This window comes from Haliaeetus leucocephalus, unplaced genomic scaffold, assembly GCF_000737465.1.
Source record: "Haliaeetus leucocephalus isolate CR32 unplaced genomic scaffold, Haliaeetus_leucocephalus-4.0 Scaffold141, whole genome shotgun sequence".
NCBI classification, from domain to species: Eukaryota; Metazoa; Chordata; class Aves; order Accipitriformes; family Accipitridae; genus Haliaeetus; species Haliaeetus leucocephalus.
Window position 1 is genome coordinate 2,434,599 of NW_010972577.1, and position 21,871 is coordinate 2,456,469.

The window sequence follows — 21,871 nt, forward strand, 5'->3', positions numbered from 1 at the left end:
TATCCCCCACCCCTTTTCCTTCATCAGAAAGTTGTAAAAAAATGATTAAGATTTGTTTTCAAAGTAGTGTTAGCCTACACTCACAGCAGCAGCATTCATTGGCTTAGTTTCTCCATTTTATTTTAGGAAAGCATAATCCACGGCGTGTTTTGCTTACAACAGGTATGTGCAAACGTAGGCTGAAAGGCACTTCTGGTTGTTCCATTCAATCTTTTGCCATTGATACAACTAAACTGTGAAACTGCTTTCATAAAGATAATGCCATCCATGGTATTGTATAGACCTAGTGAAAATGTGAACAGCTCTTACCCAGAACTGTAGTTTTGTTTCTGTTTTGCTTTAAAGTACTGTAGATCAAGGATGCAGAAGACTAAGATCTCTCAGGTTACAGAAGGTGCGAGGTGTGAAACAGAAAATGAATTTCCCTTGTAGCTGTATGTCAGCATGAGGAAAAGGTTCCTGCCGTAGGAAAAGGCAGGCAGGGAGTAGGAGCTCGGCTGCGAGGGGCACGGGGATGTAAAATCTGCCGATGGACATCAGCTTGCTCCTCGTGCATACGAGAGGCTACCGCAGCAGTTGAAGGTATGCTTAAGATGGTGAAGTGATTGTCAGCATAAGCTTAATTTGAAACCTGTAACTGTCACCTTGAGAGAATAGCTTTTTGCTGGTGTTGCAGAACTTGGCAGGCTGGGTTTGAGAAGCTGTTGTTTAGGACTAGGGGTCGGGGTCAAACAAGGATGAGACATTCCCTCAGAAAAAGTGAAATGCTTCACTGTACCTGTGTTTATTTTTAGAGTGAAATTGCTTTATGACTTCCTAATGAGCTTAAAAGTTGATGAGGATTTAAACTGTCTCTGGAAATACCCTGAACATTGGGAGGTGTCACATTAGCTCTTCTGAAATAAAACAGACCAAAACAATAGCAAACAATTTCAGCTAGTGTGCTGTTTGCCTACCTGATTAAAATTGCTATCCACCTAGTTAATATTCTTAGGAAACAAAGCTTCTGTTAAGGATACCCTGTGTTTCCTTATTCAAGGCAAGCATAAAGAACTACCACGAGATATCCTGCCTTGTGTTTTGAATTGTCAGAGGAATGGGAGCCACTACCGTGTCATGATTGTTTGTGCTGCTTTTGCATTCAATTCACTGATGAACTAAATCGACAATCGGCTCAACTGTCCTGAGCGATGTGGTTTAGAATAACCAGAAATACGGGCTATTTATCAGCAAACGGTGGTATCGCTGAGTGCAGTGCAGTTCGAAATGGGGTTTAACAGCACATTTCCTATAGAGGCCAACCATGCCTTCTGTGTACAATGCAAATAATCCTTTGTTGGGGCTGTGATCTTTTCAAGACTCGCAGAAAGGTCTATAATCTTTTCCAACGAGATGCTGAGATACTGTGCTTGTCCATTTCCTACTCTTTTCAGCCATCCTAAACCCAAATGTAAATGAAGAATCCCGGGGGAGCTCCTTCGGCAGCTGAAGATGAATCAGTACATCCAGCATGGACAGCCCTGTCCTATCTCCTTTTCTTTCTCAACCTTAGATCTAATAGAGATGGTGACATTCTGGGGTGCTGATAACAGCAAGAAATCTCTGTGTGTGTGAAGATAACTACTCTGCATTAAAAAGGAAAAATGGGAGCTTAAAGAATTGTTAAATCTGAATCAAATACTGTTTAAACGATGTGAAAGTCACTGTGTGCTGCTGGTTGCCCTATTGTAAGCTTGTTGATAATTTTTTTCGTTTGTTTGTGTTATTCATCTCTTTGCCTCGTTGGAGCATGTGCGTTAATGTATCTGTTTATATGGCATCAGGCTGCTTTCTGCCATTGGATTTGTATCACCATAAGAAAATTTAAAAGTGAGATTAAAATAAAGCTTAAAAGAAAGATAAAGGTTACTTTGAAAAACAACTTCTGAAGTTCAGTGAAATTAAGGTATATAGGCAACCTTGACACAACTTGTCACATATGAACTTCTGTGTATGAAGAAGAGAGGTGGAGTTTTTTGGATGTAAAGAAGTAATGGACGTTTTGGGAGAACTGGACTATAATCACTTTGAAAATGAGCAAACCTTAAAAGATCAGTTTAGTATTGTACTTTCTATTGGGACTATTCAACAAATGGAACATTTTATTTAATGAATAATGAAAAGAGGCGGGTGACTTGATAGGGTTTTTTAACTCAGGTCGTGAGATGAGATGGTCACTAAAGGTCTAAGTACTCTTGTTTGTTTTCTTAATAGTACAGAGTATAACATTATTGAAGACTGTTGTTGATCATTAATTCTGCTTTACGATGCTGAAGGTGGGCTTGGTTCCGTGCTCATGTAAGTCCCTGAAGGCTTCCACTAATTTCAGCAGCCTTCGCTTGCTTTTTGTATCACCAGTTTTGCCCATTAACTGGCAAAGTGTCTCTCTGGGACTGAAGGTACCTCTCAAGGTAAAAAGGGGAAACCCAGTATTTACAAGATACTAAAATACCTTGCAGAACTTGCCAGACAGTTTCTGCATATACATACTTCAATCACTTTCTTAAAGTCTATTCATTGCCTATTTTTTCTTTTGTCATCTTCCTCTCAGGACTCTATTAAATGGCTTCCCAAGTCTCCTAAACTGTACGGTGGCCATACCTGGAGCTCCCAGGGTTCTCGCTGGGCCTCGTTGAAAGGAAAGGAAGGTTTTCATGGTGGTAACCTGTACAAATTCAGCTCTGCTAATGGAAAATGGAGGGAAGGAAGAATCAGCCCCGAGCAAGAAGCGGAGGAACTGGAGGATCCTGATGATGTAGGTAGTCTCCTTGAAGTCAGGAGGGACAATGTTGTGTGTCTGTCAAGAAACTACAATCTGCTGACAGTGCTATGCTGCCGAGCGCTTCGGGTTAGCGGAGGCTGCACTGACTGTACTTTCACATCCTTGCTTGTGCAGAGGGTACAGAATCACATTCAATGTTTTATTCCTTTACTTTGCTTGCAATTAAACAATCCATCCAACTCCCAAGAGTACAGTGCAACTTGCAGGTGAAGGTGAGTAATCTGAGCAGTGATGAGATACATACGTTTTTATTTTACTCCTACTTATAGCTGCAGTTACCCACATCCCTCCATCTCTTTCAGGTATTCAGGTCGTTAGCAGTGCTTGAAGCTCAATCTCTCCCAAGGACTGCATGGTAGAAAAGCGAGGTTGCAGTGCTACTCCACTGCGTGTTTAGTTTTTGGGTAGTGCTCTTCGAGGATGCTGACGTCTGGGGAACCCTGGATGCTGTGGTTTCTCTAGTTGTGTCTTGTCACCCGGGCGGCAGCTTGGCTGTCTTCTCAGTCACAGCCTGGGAAAAGGAGGTTGCGATTGTACTTTTGCAGCCTTTCCCTTTCAGAGCGTTGCTCCCCAGTCTTTCCTCCAGATGTTTGCTGGGAGTTCAGGGAGCAACTGGGGCTCCTGCTCCTCTGCCAGGACCTCTGCTCCCTTCCTAGTCCCCAACTGCTGCCCCGTCCTCCAACCCGCACTCCCACCTCTTGCTCCTGGTTTTCTCCCCGGCCCCCACGGCACCCCAGCGCTGCTGATGGGTCCGGGTTAGTCAGCCCAGCAATGTTAAAGAGGAACCTCTCTCAAGAGAGGAGAGACGATGAATGTTTTATGTGAGTTAAAGCTAAACAAATTCCCTTTTAAGTGCAAATAGGAAGCAGTCATGCCTTACTCGCTTTTCCCGGGTTGGCGATGCTGCTTTCCATCCCAAAAGAAAAGAGATTGTGGGAAAGCTCTGACTGAAAACTGAAGTGTCCAGTGGGGTTTCCGCACAGCTGTTCATGGTAATGCCACTGCTTTTTGCGTCTGGTATTAAACTTCCAAACTTAGGAAGACATTTATGGGGTTTATTTTGAAAGGTGTTGACCTTCATTGGCTGCATCATTTTACTGCCAACAGAAGATATAAGGATTATGGTAATATGAAGATCTGATTCAACCTTACCCATCAAATTAAGGACCAAAAATCAGCCAAAGATACATGAAGCATCCATAAAATGTGAACAGAATTCAGACATCATGGCTGAATTTCATTTAACCACTTCACCAAGCATAACTGATAACTGGAAAACGTCATTATGTTTTGCAGTCAAACTTGTCTGAAGCTTTAATTGTTTCGTGGATGTGGTCTAATTGTGTATTTCTCTTTTCAAGCCCTTGTGGTTTAGCTAAGCATAGGGTGACATTGTCAGTTCCTCACTGCATCTCAGAGTAAGTACAGCCTAGAGCCAGGCTTCAGAGCAGGCTTCCAGATGCCTCACCTTTGAGGCTCCACTTCCAGTGGACCCCTAAATCACTAAGCTCACCACTCACTGCCATTTGCAGCTAAACAAAGTCAATCCAATTACTTAAAATCTTCTCTTAGAGATGTAGATGCAAGGTCGGGGCTTGCCTTCCCTCTCACACCTGTGCTCCCCAAAATACAATGTGAGCCTTGAGGAACTATGAGAAATGTTTTACTTTCTGTATGGAGAGCCCTTTCCTTTGCCTCATGTGTGTGGTTCCTTGCCCTGGGACAGCAGATTCAGTGCTCCTCAGCTGCCAGAGGCTCCCCAAAATGGTCTTGTTCTCATGCTCCATCCTTTTCACGGGGCATTGCAGGATTTAGTTGGGTATATGTGCACTATACGTGCTTGTGTGTGTCACGGGAATCTAGAGAAAGGCTATGTGAATCCCAGTCCTCTCCCCGTTCCCACAATTTCCACCCCCATGTTGAGGGAAAACCTTGCCCAGAGAAATAATGGTAAAAGAAAGATACTTGTACATTCACTTTAAAGTTGCAATTTTGTCTTCAGTGAAACAAATCCTAATGTACAGCAGTGTGATAGAGAGGAACAAATCCAATTTACCACTGGTAGGGTCTGGGTATCAGATAGGTATTCTCCTTGCTGTCACCATGTTTACCTTTTTTTATCTTTAACCCCCAGGAACCTATTTCCAAGTTTTCTGGCAGCCTTTTTGATACCAACGATGGCATGAGAGATCAAAGAAACGCCAGAACAGCTCTTCAAGAAAAGCACAAGTCGGCGATGAAGGGCAAGACTCTTCCAGGGACTAACACTAAGGTGCAACTACCCGTCTCAGCAGTGGGCAGCATCCCTGGCGAGAATGGCCGGATCCCGGAGGAATCGAGGGCGGTGGATGTGCTGCAGCCCCCGCTGAAGGTATTGAGCTGCTGCGTGGGCTGGGCTTGACAGCGGGGGGGCTCCGTGTGTCCGTGGGGAAGTCTGTATGTCCACGGGGAAGCCGGCTTCTTGTGCGAGGGAGTTTATAAAAGATGCAAAGAAGGGGGGACGTTGCGTGGTAGGTGTCGTGAGACTCGGCTTTCTCAGAGTGTGAGCTGAGGTTTGTCCTTGCTCCCACTGGCTTATATGGAAAAAGCGTTTTCTGTTGAAGAAAACAACAACAACTTTGTAGCTGATCAATACTGTCTCAGTTTCTATATCCAGCTTTGGTGTTGTAAGGTCAAGCCAAGGGTGCGTGCAGGTGGGCACTCAGCTCATCTTCACTTAGTCCATGGTTTAGGAGCAGTGGCGTGGCCTTACCCTCTCTCCTGTGAAAAGGGATGGGAATGTTCAAGTGAAAATTTATCAGTGAGCACTGCAAGATTTGGGCTGAAGTTTATGGAGAAAGCTATACTCTGAACTCAGTGGACATCCCCCGTCTTGGCATGCTTTGGAGCACAGGAGGAGGAAACGTGCTTTATGGGGTTGGCTCCCAGAGGTGGCCCAGAACAGATCCCACCTCTGCTGACTGCCAGTGGGGCAGGAGATGCAGAATTGCGCCGCGTCCCCGGGGTTGCGGGATGCAGCACCAGGAAAGGCAGCTCGCCCGGTGTGGCAGCCATGTGGGGACCTGTCACCAAAACACTGCTGGTAGTCATGGACTTGTGAAGTCTCAAGTGTGCAGGTAATGCTGAGTCTAAGCAACATTTGGCAGGGTGGTTTTCATTTGACTGATAGGGTGTTTTCATATCTTTTTAGGAATTAGGAATTTCAGATGAGTATGTTATACATGTAAGAGTAACTGCATGCATCTGTTAAATTTTGAAACACAGCTGTGTTGAAATATTCTTAATTATAAAATATAACAAGTTATTCAAGCCTGAATTGTCTTAGAGATATGAAGCAAATCAATGAAAATAAGAGCATTTTGCTAATGTGCTAAGGTGAAATAAGGTGATAAAGTGAAATTGATCTTAAAGGTCTTTTCCAACCTAAACGATTCTATGATTCTAAATGCAATTTGCATTCAGATTCCACTAGGCTATGGGAAAGTGTTCTTTAAATTTAATGTGATTGTTGTTTTAGCAACTAGCAAATCCTTATTTACTACCAAGTATATTATATACTAAAGAACCCTCCCTCCCCTCCCCCCCGAAAAAAAAACAACTGGGGGGAATAATTCTTAAATGTAAGCTGTCTTTAAAACTTGAAACTAGTTTTATTTGGTCCTTGTTGTGAATTGTGTAAATTCAAAAAATTATCTAAGATTTTGTACTAAATTTTTGCTGATACCAGCAGGAGGAGAATAGACTAGATAGATTACAATTTATGCTGCTTTTAAAAAAGCTTCCTGATATTTTTACTTTTAAGTCAATGGTTAGAGTACTGTCAAATCTTTTGATGGGGTTAACACATACATACAGAAAGCCTGTTTAAAGAAAAGAAAATTACTGTAATAGTGCTCAAATTCAGTTATCTGTTCTCAAAAGCGTTGAGAGTAAGCAAATCATACTGTAGATAAGGTTCCAAAGGAAAGGTTTTTCATAAACTTATGAAAAAATATTTACTTTTCCCTCCTCCTGTGTACTGGCGTTGTTGCCATCGTGAATGCTCAGTAAATTGGTGGGTTTTATGAAACAACTGATTTGGTCAGCAGCCTTATAAACAGCCTTATATGGTTTTGGCATGACTCTAAAACCTGGAGAAATAATGCATTCTTGGTGTTATTGAAGAGTAAAGACTAGCCTTGCATGTGCCGGTGTTGAAGCATAGCACCGTTTTTCTCTGGGCTGAGCTCTATAGGAGCAAATCTGCTGGTATTCGGAGTGGGAGGTAGATTTTCATTGCTCATGTAGTTAATAGGCAATGTTTTTGATTAATCAGGCCACTTATCCTTATAATTCTTTTCCAGATAACCATTACTGTGTGCAGTCAAATGGGGAGTCTTGGTATTAGCATTGCTGGTGGAAAGGGCTCATCTCCATGTAAAGACAATGATGAGGTGCATTTCATTACTCAAAATTTATCTAGTAATCATTAGAAAGAAACTGATGAGAGGTTCTTTGAAGCTATTGTGTTTTGTTATTTTCTTTCTGAGGTTGTCCTCAGTGTAACATCACTGTCTGCGTAATAAAGCTAACAAAGGTAAACATGGGTAACTTATTTCCCAGGTAGAAGCCGGCAGTAGATTTTGATGGGGAAGCTCCTGGAGGGAGGATTTTGGAGAGAAAATCCAATGTAAACCAATGATTTTCCAAAGACAACCTGATGACTGAAACACTGTTGGCTAATTTCCACTTTCTACCTCCATTTGGGGTCACTCCCTTGGCAATCCACATGCCTCTCCTATCCCATTTGGTCATTCCCAGGAGCTAACTTGATTTGAGAGAAGTATTTCTCACATCTTTGCACTTAATTATCATTTAAATAAATCTTTGTTTCCCAGTCTGTCCCCCATGGCACAGTGTAAACAATTAATGACTTTTGTTCATTGTTGTATGTGTCAGCCATGGAGGCTTTTGTTTTTCTTGCTAATGTGCTAAGACATTTAGCTTTTATTTTAATAGAGGCAGCAGAACAACAAGTCCTGAAAATCCAATTACTTCCCCTTTGCTTTTTACATCTAAGAACAATGGAAGAAACCCTGTCAGGTCTGAAAACTGTCTTTTGTGTTACCAGGGGATGGGGACTGCACGGCTGCCGAAAGATGGTCCAGCAGACTTGGCTGGGGTACAAGCAGGAGACCGAGTGGCAGAGGTAGATGGGTTGTTCGTCAATGTGGACTGTGTTCACTTGTTGTTACCTTTAAATCAAATCACTCACAGTTGGGGAATTCGAGATCTAGATCTAGGCTTGCCTTAGCTTTTTAGATACTTCCCAAACTACATTATGAAGCAATTATAATGAAATTGAATTGTTGTATTCCTTCTTGTTGTATTCCTTCTTGTTGTATTCCTTCTTGTTTTCAGATCTTTATGTTCAGTGTGCATAACAAAATATTATTCACTTAAATGGCTGATTTGTAAAGGAAAACAATGGTCTTAGTGTAAGCAGTTACGTAAGCACAAATGCAGTTGTACTTGGTCCAAGAAGCTTTCTTATGACATTGTATTAGATTTACTAGATGAGTTCGTTGCAGTTGTTACAAAGAAATACAAACTAGATGAGCTTGTTTCTCCGAGGTAATTTTTGCCTGGGAGAGAACAGCTCCAAGTAACTCCCCTGATGGAGGCTTACAGTGCCAAGGGATAAATGTGTCTCTTGGGCTGCTCCACCTCAAGCCTCATCTTTCCTGGCAGAAGCCACTCTTCGGAGCTTCGGACATTCCCAAGAGCAGTGGTGATCACCTACAGTTTTGTGATAATACAGTTTTGACCTCCTGTTTGGTTTCCACCTGCTGAGAAAGGCAGAGTGGGAGGAGAGCCTCTACAAAATTACTTTGAGGTGAAACTGGTCCATAAATTTTTTCAGCTTTTGTTCTCTTAAACTGTCATTTATACTTGCTTAAATTAATAGCTTTTACTCCTTGTTGAATTAAGGTAGGATAGAGCAAGCAGTATTCTATGTCTATTAAATTGCCAGGAATAAGGATACAGCCTGTATCAGCCAAAGACAAATTAATGATAAATTCGTCTGCTAATTTTGTAAAACTAGGCTATAGACGTATTAATAGAGGAGTGTGTTTCACAATCCACATATGGAAGTTAGTTTAACATTTTTTAAAAGCTTAATTATGGTTAAAATTCTGTATCATTTTACCTTTTTTCTTTAATGAAATGGTTACCCTTATCTAATTTTTGTATTTTTAACAAATGTGAGAGAATTTAAATAATTCTTTACATATTTCACATTATCAGATCATCAGGGAAAAAAAAGTCCAGATTTTTAGTTGCTGTACCTCTAACTTCTGAGCAGAGTTTCTGGTAAAGTCAGTATCTTAAAAATCAACCACTTTGCTCAGGTTCCTCCCTGAGGCTATAATTCATTCTTATTTTGGGGGCTATTTGAAATATACTAGCTACTAATATCTGTTCATTTAATGAATAGTGAAACATGTAAAAAAGAGAAGAAATTTCTGTTCTGTCCTGCTGTTGTTATTTTACAAATAGTTATGATTTCTCTGTCTCCCACAAGATGGCAGAATCATTCATCTATTTAAAGAACGTAGAAAAAAAAAAAATCTCTGCTTTTTGTATGCATGGGAGCTGAGAAGGAATTAATGCATTCAGGTGTGCTGTAGGAGTCCTAATGTTTTGACCGCAGGACTAATCTGTGTACAAATAATCAGCATTTTTCTCTTGATACTATGTGTTACAACTTCTTATTCTTGAACTGACCATTTCAACAGTTCAAATATACAGTGTGTTCATCAAAAACGGGGAATGGCAAGAATTGCAATTTTATTTGCTTTTGTTGTGCAACCATATGTAACGATGGGGCCAGGTATTTGTATACCAACCTGAGAGGGAGGGAATTGCTGCTCTTAAACAGCGTTCAGAATAAAACCATGCATTTCTGCTGCTTTGTTTTTAAAGGCATCCCTCGTTTCGGAACCCAGTGCCCTTGATGCTGGTCCTACTGAAGCTTCATCCAAGGGCAGCCCCTTCCCGACAGTAAACCACGTCATAACAGTAAGTAAGATGGCCCCAGTGCGTAACAAATCATTCTTAGCTAAGTACTTTGTGTTGTCTGTCATTAATGCTAGTAAACATGGTAGAGACTGGCACAAAACCTGAGTGGCTGCGCCAGAGGAGAACACGTACCAAAGACCAGAGACCCCACCGTGCGTTTACTTGGCTGTCACTGCAGCTGGGACGTGGCTTCTGGAGGAGCTCAGCTCCTGGATAAGCACCAGTGTAGCACACCAGAGCTTTTGAAGCACTCCAGTTTGGGGGCTTTAATGGTGATGTCCATTCCCTCCAGCTTCAAGTGTTTATTCTGTTGTCTAGACTCCCTCGCTAGCTAATGGAAGGAGCAGCCTCTCCAGGGTGCCTCTTTTAGGAGGGAGGGGTGGGCTCCTACCTGGAGGTGACCATTTTTACCCTTTGAGTGGAGGGGGAACTTGTGTGACAGGCTAAGACTGCATGCCCATATTTTAGGTGACTGATGTCAGGCGAGATTAAGCCTACCGCACATGTCACAGAAGAAAGCAGCCAAGCCTACAGGGTGGCTTTTGGAAATCTGGTCCGCTTTTGTGAAAAGTCGATCTCTAAAAAATTTAACTCTCTGGAGATCGAGCCTAGTCATGGTCATCTGCCTGCACACCTGAAATCATGGCTTTACTAGGAATGTACAATAAGATCAAAGTATCTGAATGATTAAGGTCAAAAAGCATCCTACTTGTATTAAGCCTGAAGTACCAGGAAGCAACAACTGTTTCTCTCATTCTGCCAGAGGAATGCTTTGTTTGAATCCCCTTCTTCCAGCCTTTTTTTATCCTTTTCCAGGAATACCATTCACAACCCAGCTAATGGCAAAAAATGAAAGTTCATCTATTATATAAAAGACTATAATCAAAGACTGCATTCAGTTTTTATTAACCATTCACATTTTTAAAAATGTGATTTGTTAGTTGACTGAAAAATAAGCAAATAGACCATGCAAATCTGGTTTCCTATATGGATTACTATTTAAGAAGGGTTGAGTTGCAGCTTTTGTCTACGAGATGGATTAACAAAGGTTTTCTCTTCTATTCAGTTGCTTAAAGAAACTTATTTTGAGGCCTCTGGTCTCCAACACCATTTTGTGAAACTTTTAGAGCAGTTTTTATTTTTCAGTTGAAAACGCTTCCATGAATTATTTTTTTTTTTTCCAGCTCTACTTGGTAGCTGTTTCTTATGGTCTTAACCCTCATTGCAGGAAGCACGAGGCTTCCTGTTAGAGGAACCACCGTTGAAAAGGTTGATTCACACGTTGCTAGTGGCCTGGATCTGTTGCAGTAGTATCTGACTTTTCAGCCAAAAAGCAGAAATAACCATTTTCTGTGTTGTATGCCTCTTGGAAAATCATGCCTCCCTTTAAAGGTCTTCAGCTGCAAGAGGAGGAGGAGGCAGATTAGACCAAGCTACTTAGCTCAGAGCACAGTGTGCAGAGGGGGTCAACTGGCTGAATATGTTCCAAGTGTCAAGAGTAGCCAATATGCAAGTTCTTTTGTGGAGAAATATCTGTATTTCTGGTTTTGTTCATTTTTTTAAATCAAAATCTTTGTGCTGTAGCAAATTGTCTATGTTATTGCCTTTAACCTGGAGCAGCATTCATCAGTCTTAGAGATTACGGGCTTTTGAGGAGTATCCTGCTGACTCGGGAACCAGTCAGTATCTCATCTGCTCTCGCTCTGGGTTTACTCGGGTGAAGTTCCTCTTATTCCTCAGTAACTGTCTTATCTGAAAAATGTTTATAGCCTGGCTTCTTATGGAGGACATGCTTTGCACGTTCAGATAAATAGATGACAGTAGGCCTTTAATGCAGAATCTTCTTCTTTGCTAGGAATCTAGGAAGGTTTGTTTCCTTTGTATTTCTGGCTAGGTTTCGGGAGAAGATGGGTGCATCTACGTTAAGGGAGGGAAGGAGAGAAGCATGGTGGCAGAGAAGCCAAAGGCTCCTATTATTCTTCCAGCAAAAGCTGAATTATGTGCTGGATGGTGCCCATCTTCCTTCTCCCTCTCTTCCATGTCATCACTGCTTCCTGCCCTCCAGCAGACACTCTGTCTTCATCTATTTATTTGTATTGAATTTTAATAAACATCCTCTTTGCATATGTGATCTGTGATAATATTTGTCTCTTTCCTGCTAGCCGTAGCCCTCTGGCCATCTCTTGCCATCGCCCATCCCGTCTCCGAGCCTGGTGCTCTGACATTACAAAGGGCAGTGCTGCTGCCAGATTCAAGTTTCCTCTCTGTTCTCCATGGACCTGGTTGCTCTAACTTCTTCTAAAAAGCTCATTTGAATTGTTAACTCATCCAGCCAAACTCAATTTCAAACCCTTTGTGCCAGCTTTAAGATTTCATGACAGTGTAAATGATCAGTAATTAATTGGACAATGAAAAGTTCTTTCACTCCGAGTCATTGTTTTGCAAAGGAAAAATGAGAATTGCTCTTTGTTTTAATTATGATTGAGTATTTTTTTGAAATGCAGAGGCCCCAGAACTTTAATTATAATTAGATTCTCTTGCACATACTGTATTTTATAGACTTGTCTCAGTTATGCTAATCACACCTCAAAAATATGGAATCTGTTTATTTTACTTTGTTTAATACATATATATAAAAATACAAATATTTTAATTGAACTTAAACCAAGTCTTTGGGTGTTAAAATTGTAATCTTAAAATAAGAGTATCTATGTAAAGATGTGCACCAAAATATAACAGATTAGAACCACAACTGATATGGCTATCTACATGCAGACTGTGTGTAAAATATTGCATGTCTAACTACAGGGAAAAAAAAAAAAGTAGGGGATACAGACATTGCCGATAGTGCCCCATGCTGACTTAACAGAAGGAACTTTAACTTGGATTCTGGAGTCTTTATTTCCAGTTCTCTATTTTGCTGTCTTCTGCCCTCTGCTTCTTATTTCCTCCTCATCTTCTCAAACATAGAACCAACTCTGCACAATCTTTCTCCATCAAAAAATATTTTCATTCAAACTCTGCCTGAAATTCCCAGTGGATTTTGTCTGACTGAATGGAGGGTGTTGACAGGTTTCAGCATCTCCTATCACTTCATGACGTGCATCATCATGTCATCTTCTTTGATCCATTTTTGGGGCTATCAACAGCATAAGAATGTTAGATACTTTGTAATGAATATCAAATCTCTTAAATATTTTAATCTAGTGTTTTGCTTTAATTCTTACCATATTATTTTCTTTAATTGTATGCTTTTGCCCTGGGAATTTCCTCAATTAGATTTTTTTATATAGTTCACCAGATGTGCAAGTGTCACTTACATCGAAGATTTGCAAGGAAGTTTAAAGTAAAGAGTTACCAGTTAAAAGTGATTGTTGAAAAGAAACTTACAGTATTGGAAAAATCTGAAGAATTTCTTCAAGCTAAAAAAGCCAAATGTTTTGGTTGCTCTGTTAAAAATGCAGATACCAAATGTTCCTAAATACGGTGAGAAAACAAGAGAACTGCTGTGTAGTAGAACCTGTAACGTATCTCAAAGTGAAATGCTCCTGTGCCTGCAGAAAGTGAATAAGCATATACTGTGCTCCCACAATACGTAGGTTGCTGGTTTTCTGCCTTTCTCCCACATTGTTTAGATGCAAGTCATGAGAAACCTTACACGGATGAGAATCACAGCAGATCTATCTTCTTCATTTCCAGCTGATACAGACTTTTCAGGAAAAAGTCTTGATGCACTTATATGAGTTAAAAATCTTCAGAAATCTAAGTATCAAACTCTTTCTTTATTCACCTGAGCAGGTTGGTTCTAGCCACATCAGAAAATCCTAATTATACAACTTAAATGTAATAAAACTTCTTTCTTGTTTCTTTAGTCATTGTCTTACTTTTTTCAATTTTAAAAGCAAACCCCGTAGAATACTCAGGTCAGAGAAGCACTATAAAAGAAGACAAATAAGTGGGATTCAGAATGTCCCTATCATCATCAAAGACAGATTTCTTCTGTAACTCATTTCAAACAATGAAGACCTCGCTCACAGACAGTGTTTGGCTGACCTGTTCCCATAACAACATATGACCTAATATTTCAGTCTTCAAGTTTTTTATGAAGAACTGCCTTGTCTCTTCTCCAAAACATTTTGGTGACTCTTAATCTGGTCAGGTAAGGGTGTTGGTATTTTTATCTTATTATTTTTTATTCTGAGAAGGTAAGTTAGTTTTAGAAGTCAGGAGTCTGACTCCTCACTGCCTTGCATCTTGTGCAGATTTATCAACACTTGCAAAGAAGCCCATGCTCAGCCGTGTTGGCGTAGCTGACCTGTACTGATCGTGTGCGTTTCAGCGGGGTGTGAGCGCCCATCTGTCATGTGATCTCCTTCTCCATTTCATCTGCTCGTTTGATACCACTTTTATCGAAGTAACTGAGTATTTCTGAGTCAGGGTGAAAGATAAAAGGCGTGTGGTATAGGCACTGTATTTACATCTATAGTGTAGCGGTTAGGGAACTTACTTTGTGAATTTGGGATTAAGTTCCTGCTCCAAACAACTGCTTCTGTTTGCACAATGTATCTTTTTTCCTCTCTTCCTTTTAAGTAGTTTTCTCACAGGACTCGGTCAGAAATTATTCACTTCAAACTTTAAACTCTTGGCTTTTGCAGAGCTTGTAATTAACAATGCTAAATAGGAAAAACCTTTAAAAAAGAGAAGTCATTAATTGATCTTTTCAAGATCCATATTCAAATACCTCAAAGTTAAAGAAAAAAATCTACAAAGTAAACCCATCATATGGTAGACATTATAAGCACTGCAGACAATAGAAGCAAAAATACATGCAGGAGACAAGTAGACTCAAGCAAGGCACCTGGAACCATGCTGTAGGACATAGCATACTATTTGAGAATAAAAGAGGGTAAATGTTTGAACAACCACAGAAGTGATCAGCAGCATCTCTCCTTGTGAAAGGTGTCCTTGTGGACTCTGCGGGAATTGAGCGGGGTGGGAGGCTGTACGGAATTCCTGCAGGCGTTCAGTTATGACCACTGCCTTTCACAGGGGCGATGAGATTTCTTCAAAATCAAAAGAGTGGGTAGCACTGCTTATGGGGGCAGTACCTTTCAAGTCTCCCAATGTGATCAAAGCAAAGCGTTTTCTTCAATGTTTTTATAGTGTCAGGCCATAAATGATTATGCAGAAAGCACTTAAATGGAAACCTATATATCAGGTTCCAGTCTCAGGGAAGTCCAGTGGTACATTAGAAGATGAAAGAAATGGAGCAAGGGCAATTTTCATAAGCAGTTTGAATCACGTAAAAGCCTTTTGTGTCTGATGGCATTGCACGTGTGACCTGATGGACACTGATCTTTCATTTTTGTCTGCTACGAAACGCGATGCTGAGCTGGACTGAACTCCACTTTCCTTGCCTTGTGCATTGCCCTTGGGAGGGCAGTTCAGAAAGGAGCTTTCCTCTGAATGTGACATGCCCAGATCTTTATATATGTTACACACTGGGAGACAGGGAAAACACTAAAGGTGTTCTTTTGCTATCCTGATAAGAAGTGGAGAAAATACCCAGTTTTAAACCTGGCCTCTAAAAGATACCAGTCCCTAGAAAATTCCCACAGAGGAAATTTTAGGGGAAAGCACCTGGAGTGGCACTTGTCTGGTGCATCGAACCTCCGGGAAATCACGCTGACCCGAATTAGATTTCGGAGCAAATCACCAGGCACAGCGTGGGAAGAGCAAGGAGCTCAGGGAATGGGGGTGGGCTGGTGGGGTGGCCCCGGCTCGGGTCCCTCGCCATGCAGACCCGAGGCAGCACGCTGTCATGGTTTAACCCCAGCCAGCAACTAAGCACCACGCAGCCGCTCACTCACTCCCCCCCATCCAGTGGGATGGGGGAGAAAATCGGGAAAAGAAGTAAAACTCCTGGGTTGAGATAAGAACGGTTTAATAGAACAGAAAAGAAGAAACTAATAATGATAATGATAACACTAATGAAATGACAACAGTAGTAATAAAAGGATTGGAATGTACAAATGATGCGCAGGGCAATTGCTCACCACCCGCCGACCGACACCCAGCCAGTCCCCGAGCGGCGAATCCCTGCCCCCCACTTCCCAGTTCCTAAACTAGATGGCATGTCCCATGATATGGAATACACTGTTGGCCAGTTTGGGTCAGGTGCCCTGGCTGGGCATGAGAAGCTGAAAAAATCCTTGACTCTAGTCTAAACACTACTGAGCAACAACTGCAAACATCAGTGTTATCAACATTCTTCCCATACTGAACTCAAAACATAGCGCTGTACCAGCTACTAGGAAGACAGTTAACTACATCCCAGCTGAAACCAGGACACACGCTCAAAACCACGGTGCCAAAGCTGAGGTGCCAGTTTTTGGCAGTGCTGGAGAGCGTAAGGATGAACAGGTTTACGCGCTGCCCTCTCCCAACCCCGAGCAGCAATAGGTGCTGTGGCGAGCCGGCTGCTTTCCTTCTGCAGATGTCTTCTGCTGGCCGGTGTAAGGAGGTGCTTCACCCGTGCCTCACCAGAGATTTGTCTTCCCCAGGGTGCCGGAGAGGTTTATACCTCACTCTCCACCTGACTTCACAATTTCTGGAGTTTGGCAGCAGGCCTCGAAAGCGGTGAAATAGCACTGTAATGCGCCGGGGAAAGGGATGCAGCCAGGGATTTGCGAGACCAGGAGCGTTGAGGGTGCACCGTAAAACACGCGCCGGTTAAAATGTTCCTGATAACAGGCTCTGAAAGGGAAGCTGCGATGAATGCCTCGGCAGGGTTTGCAAATTCATGCAGTTTCATGCACGTGGCTGTGCGTTCGGTGGTTTTTGTCATGCCCCCCTCGCACCCTGACCACCTTGCCTGCTTCCACCTGGCGGTGAGATTGTTTGTGGGTAATAAATTCACAAGGAATTAATTAGATCTCTTTCTCCCACTTTAACTCGTATTTCCCGTACGTTTTCTTTTGGGGAGAAGGTTGCTTTTATCCATTGTCTCTGTCTTTGGGAGTGAAACGTCGCATTGCTTTAATTAAAAAAGCCACCGGCTGCCAGTTTGGTCTGAACCGTGCCGCAGTTGATCAGCCTGTTCGTTCCCTGCTGTTCTTGTTGGATGCATTTTGGCATCTTCTTTTTAAAACTATTATTTAAAAATCCAGCTGTCTAATATTTTTTTAGGCATGACTAAATGTCCTCTTTCACTTCAGATTTGATTTAGGCGGTTTCTTCTATGAATACAGTCGTTATGAAGTGCAACCTTTTGCATCTAGCAAAGGCATGTTTTCAGAGTTTAGCGAGAAGTCTGAATTTCCTGTTGTTCAAGTCTAAAATACTACTGCCATCACCACTGATGACAAAAAAAGGTAAAATTAAGCATGAAGTCATAACATTATTCGTGAGGTTTACACAACCCCCTGCAAATGCTCTTAACTGGGTAGATTATTTTCTTTTCCCCTGTTTCCACCAGCTGAACGGTACCAGCCTTAGCACTGGTGTCAGTGCAGATCAGCTGTTAAGTCAAATTTCAAAAATATGTACTATTTAGATATATGGAGTTGAACTAGGCAGGCTTCCCTATTACAGGTATTTTCTAGCTGGGGAATATTTTCTTTAGAAGGCGATCTGTTTGAACTAGGCTTAAAAGTCTGTCTGGTTTTCTGCCAAAAGGCCAATCCAAATCCTTTTCCTCTGCCCCTATTCTTTCAGACTTGGTGCTTTTCACGTGCCGTACCACCTTCTGATTCGTAGCTTCTCTCCCCAGCGGCTGGCCTTGCTCTCAGCCATGCTTTGCCCTGTCGCTGTTGGTTATGCCTTTTATGTGAAGCTTGGGATTTAGCTGTGACTCTTGCCTTGAGAGCTTTCTTCTTCTGCTGAGACTGGAGTATGGACCTGTGAGGGGGGGAGGTCAGGGGAAGGCTTATAAAAGGGAAAAAAGATGATGGGATTTGTTCTGTCTGGGTTTGATTTTGAAAAGGTTATAAAAAGACATAAGGAACAGGACAGTTCTGCAACCTTTTGGACAAACATTTTTATTAGAAGTAGAAAAGGAAAGCATGCGTGCACAACTGGAAGTTAAAAAGTATTGGATGGTAACCTGTTGGCAGGACATCTCATTTATCATGCTTTAAGAAGACGCTTTCATAGCATCATAGTTAGTTGTGGGTTTGGTCTATCCTGCTGCAATATGAAAGAATTTTTGCAGCCAACACTGCGGCTGAATTGCCCCAGGTTATTTAGATGGGTTTGTTTTACTTGCAGTGGACGAGGAGTGTGCAGACAGCCCGTGTCTGTGCTTCGGTTGAAGGACTCCAACTTTCAATGGAGGGCAGTAGTTCCATTAAATGAGAGTGTCTGAAATAATTTGATTTTTAATCAGCTATGCCTGATTCAAACAAAAATGAAATTTTTTTAGTGACTCTTTTAGTGTCTGAAGTCTTAGTGTTTATGTTGAAAAAGTGTAAGAAAGGTGCAAATGAGGTAGTGAAAGAATTCCCATAGTGAACACACTGGTTTTGGTACAGGATGTGTCCTTTGTGAAGTTTACTTTTTAGGCACTGAAAATATAATTTCAGGGGAAAAAAGGAAAATAGTAACCTGTTTCAAAGATTTAATCAAACGTTTTTCTGAAAACGTATTCTACATATTTTGATGGTTTGGGATTGACTGGTACTTCAGGTATTGTTTTAATAATGAGTGCATGATGATGGAAAGTGAGTAGGAGGACTTTGTGATTTCAACAGAAATATTTTAAACAAGTTCAGACACTATTCAGTAAAAACTAGTGGAGTTAAACAATGGAACAAGACAGGATCCTGGATAATCTGTCCTCCTACACCAAGATCAACTTATTCTGAAGAGTTACTGGTAGAGGATGGAAATTCCACACCTTCCCACATGCCTTAGGCCAGCAGCTCGAGCTCAGTTGCCCATGCTGGAAAGGTTTTCCTTGTTTCCATCCGAAATGTCTGTCTTGCCCTGGCTGTAATGGGCAGTGGAAATAGTTTGTTTCCTCTTTGCTATGATTTTTTTTGCACATGAAATCTGTTTTCCTGTCTTCCCTCGCTCGTGATGCACCAGGAAATGTACATTCAAATATGTATATTAAAGAAAAGCTCCAAGAGCAAAGCTTTCCTATTTAATAGGGTGAAGCTGCGGTCAGTGAAGATAAGCATGGAAATCTGAAAGCAAGGGTAAAACCCCCCTGGGGTTCTGAAAGAGAAGGATGGAACAAAAGATAATGGAAGTTTAGAGTTGTTGAGTTTTGTTACTTTGTTTTGTTTTTTAAAAAACAAAACTGGAAGAGGAAAGGAAGCTGATAAAGCTTAGTGTGGCAGGTTGACCCTGGCTGGACGCCAGGTGCCCACCAAAGCCGATCTATTACTCCCCCCTCCTCAGCTGGACAGGGGAGAGAAATATATAACAAAAGGCTCATGGGTCGAGATAAGGACAGGAGAGACCACTCACCAATTACCGTCACGGGCAAAACAGACTCGGGGAAAATTAACTCAATTTATTACCAATCGACCAGAGTAGGGTAATGAGAAATAACACCAAATCTCAGAACACCTTCCCTCCACCCCTCCCTTCTTCCCGGGCACAGCTTCACTCCTGGATTCTCTACCCCTACCCCCCAGCGGTGCAGGGGGACATCACACTCGTCCCCTGCTCCACCGTGGGGTCTGTCCCACGGGAGACAGTCCTCCACGAACTTCTCCAATGTGGGTCCTTCCCATGGGCTGCAGTTCTTCATGAACTGTTCCAGCGTTGGTCCTTTCCCCGGGCTGCAGTCCTTCAGGCACAGACTGCTCCAGCGTGAGTCCCCCACGGGGTCACAAGTCCTGCCAGCAAACCTGCTCCAGCGTGGGCTCCTCTCTCCACGGGGCCACAGGTCCTGCCAGGAGCCTGCTCCAGCGTGGGCTTCCCACGGGGTCACAGCCTCCTTCGGGCCTCCCCCTGCTCCGGCGTGGGGTCCTCCCCGAGCTGCAGGTGGAGATCTGCTCCACCGTGGACCTCCCTGGACTGCAGAGGGACAGCCTGCCTCACCGTGGTCTTCCCCACGGGCTGCAGGGGAATCTCTGCTCCGGCGCCTGGAGCATCTCCTCCTCCTTCTGCACTGACCTGAGGGTCTGCAGGGCTGTTCCTCTCCCATATTCTCACTCCTCTCTCTGGCTGCCATTCCTGTCTGTCCCAGGAACTTTTTCTCCTTCTTAAATCTGTTCTCCCAGAGGTGGCACCACCGTCGCTGATGGGCTCGGCCTCGGCCAGCGGCAGGTCCGTCTTGGAGCCGGCTGGTATTGGCTCTGTCGGACATAGGGGAAGCTTCCAGCAGCTTCTCACAGAAGCCACCCCTGTAACCCGCCCCCGCTACCAAAACCTTGCCACACAAAGCCAATACACTTAGATTGTGATTTTCTTGGAGCTAGTGTGAATGGGAACGCAGTGACGGAGAGTGCTGGGTTCCTGGGGGATGGTTAGGTGGGGATGGAAAGGCCGCTGTGGTTAGAACTGTGATGTGTGTTCCTTACATCCATTTTGTGCTGGTTTTGTTTTAGGTTTGTTTTTTTTTTTTTGTTTACAGGAGATCAATTGATAACTTTTGATGGTAGGAGAGAACAAGTAGGGGCCGGAGCCTCTTCCCACTGAATTACACCTCGTACAAATGCATACTCCATCACTTTATTAGATGTGCTCTCAGTTTGCAATTGTGTAGGTGGCCCAATCTGCATCCAGGAGTCGCTTTGTCATTGGTACGGCGGTTGATACATGTAATGACCGTAGAAATATTGGACAAGCGTGAACTGGTGGGTGGGCGGTCATCGAACTGGGAGCTGAACTGGGGGCACTGGTAGGAGAGTCGTGCTGCCGGTGGGGAGGGGATGTTCTCCGCTGCAGCTCGGGTGCCGGCAGTGTGCAGGCTTTCCGAGCGTGGGGCGTGGGAGAGAGTGTGTCGTTAAGGAGATGAGATAAGTTTTCAGGAAAGTTGCGAAAGGCTAACTACAGCTTGCAGGGTATTGAACGTACGGAGAAAGGCGAAAGAGTATTCATGCCAGAACTGAGCATCTTGTGGGATTTGTTCCTTTAGCAATATTGTTACAATCTCAGATTTATGTTTCTTTCAGATGTAGATAATTAATTAAAAAAAGAAAAAAAAAAAGGAGTACTAATTAAAATAAGTAACAGTCTCTAAAATAAGGAGTATTTCAGAGCACCTAAAAAAAAGTCTTCAAAGGACCTTTGTGCCAAATCAAAACTCTGAGTATGTATGTTTGGGGGTGGTGGTGAAATGGAATAACCCACAAGAACTTAATGTTATTAGTTTAAATTTTTAGGGTTATGCCTCACCAACAGCTAGAAGGCTTTTTTTAATATTTTCCAATTTATCAGTTAAATTAATTTTGTGATTGTAAGACCTAGTCCTATCGTAATATTTGAAAGATAGTATGCAAGAATCAGGCTCCAGAAGTCAGGAAATGTTTGAAGAAAAGCTTTTTTAGAGAATTGGATTTGAATCCTTGCAAGTGGGATCACTGGGGATTAGAAACCATGCTGATAAGAAGTATTTCAGTAACTGACATTCAAAATGGCTAAGGGCTACTCTTCAAAAGGAAGAAGCCGTACCAGCGACTCTTCCTTCGTACTTGGTAATGCAACGCCTGCCTCATCTTGGGAAAATGTGCACACTTCTGGTTTTGAGTGGCACAGCAGGCAAAGAAAGGTCTTCCCTGAGCTTTGAACGGACAGCTCAATGAAATGCAAAGTCTGGTCCTGGATATTTCTGCAGGTAACTTCAGATAAGGCATAGACCGCTGCACTGGTTTTCGAGGTGGCAGAATTTCAATATATGACCCAGTATACCACCTGTACGTATAGGATGTGCGCTTGCTGTAGCACAAAGCAGCTGGCTGCTGGCTGTCGTTTCGAATGAACAGAACCAAGAGAAACATCCACTGCATGGAAAGCTTATAAATGTTGTCAGGT

The 21,871-nt window shown here is 42.5% G+C and overlaps 1 protein-coding gene across 1 annotated transcript in view; it reads left to right on the forward strand.

Annotated features, from left to right (window-relative positions):
* The first annotated feature begins 2,306 nt into the window (after positions 1-2,306).
* The window catches only part of MLIP (muscular LMNA-interacting protein), a 138,182-nt gene continuing 118,617 nt past the window's right edge, over positions 2,307-21,871 (forward strand). Inside the window, exons 1-3 of the mRNA XM_010561102.1 lie at positions 2,307-2,450; positions 2,591-2,794; positions 4,956-5,192. Coding sequence (XP_010559404.1) covers positions 2,307-2,450; positions 2,591-2,794; positions 4,956-5,192 — 585 coding nt within the window. The remainder of the gene's footprint in view (positions 2,451-2,590; positions 2,795-4,955; positions 5,193-21,871) is intronic.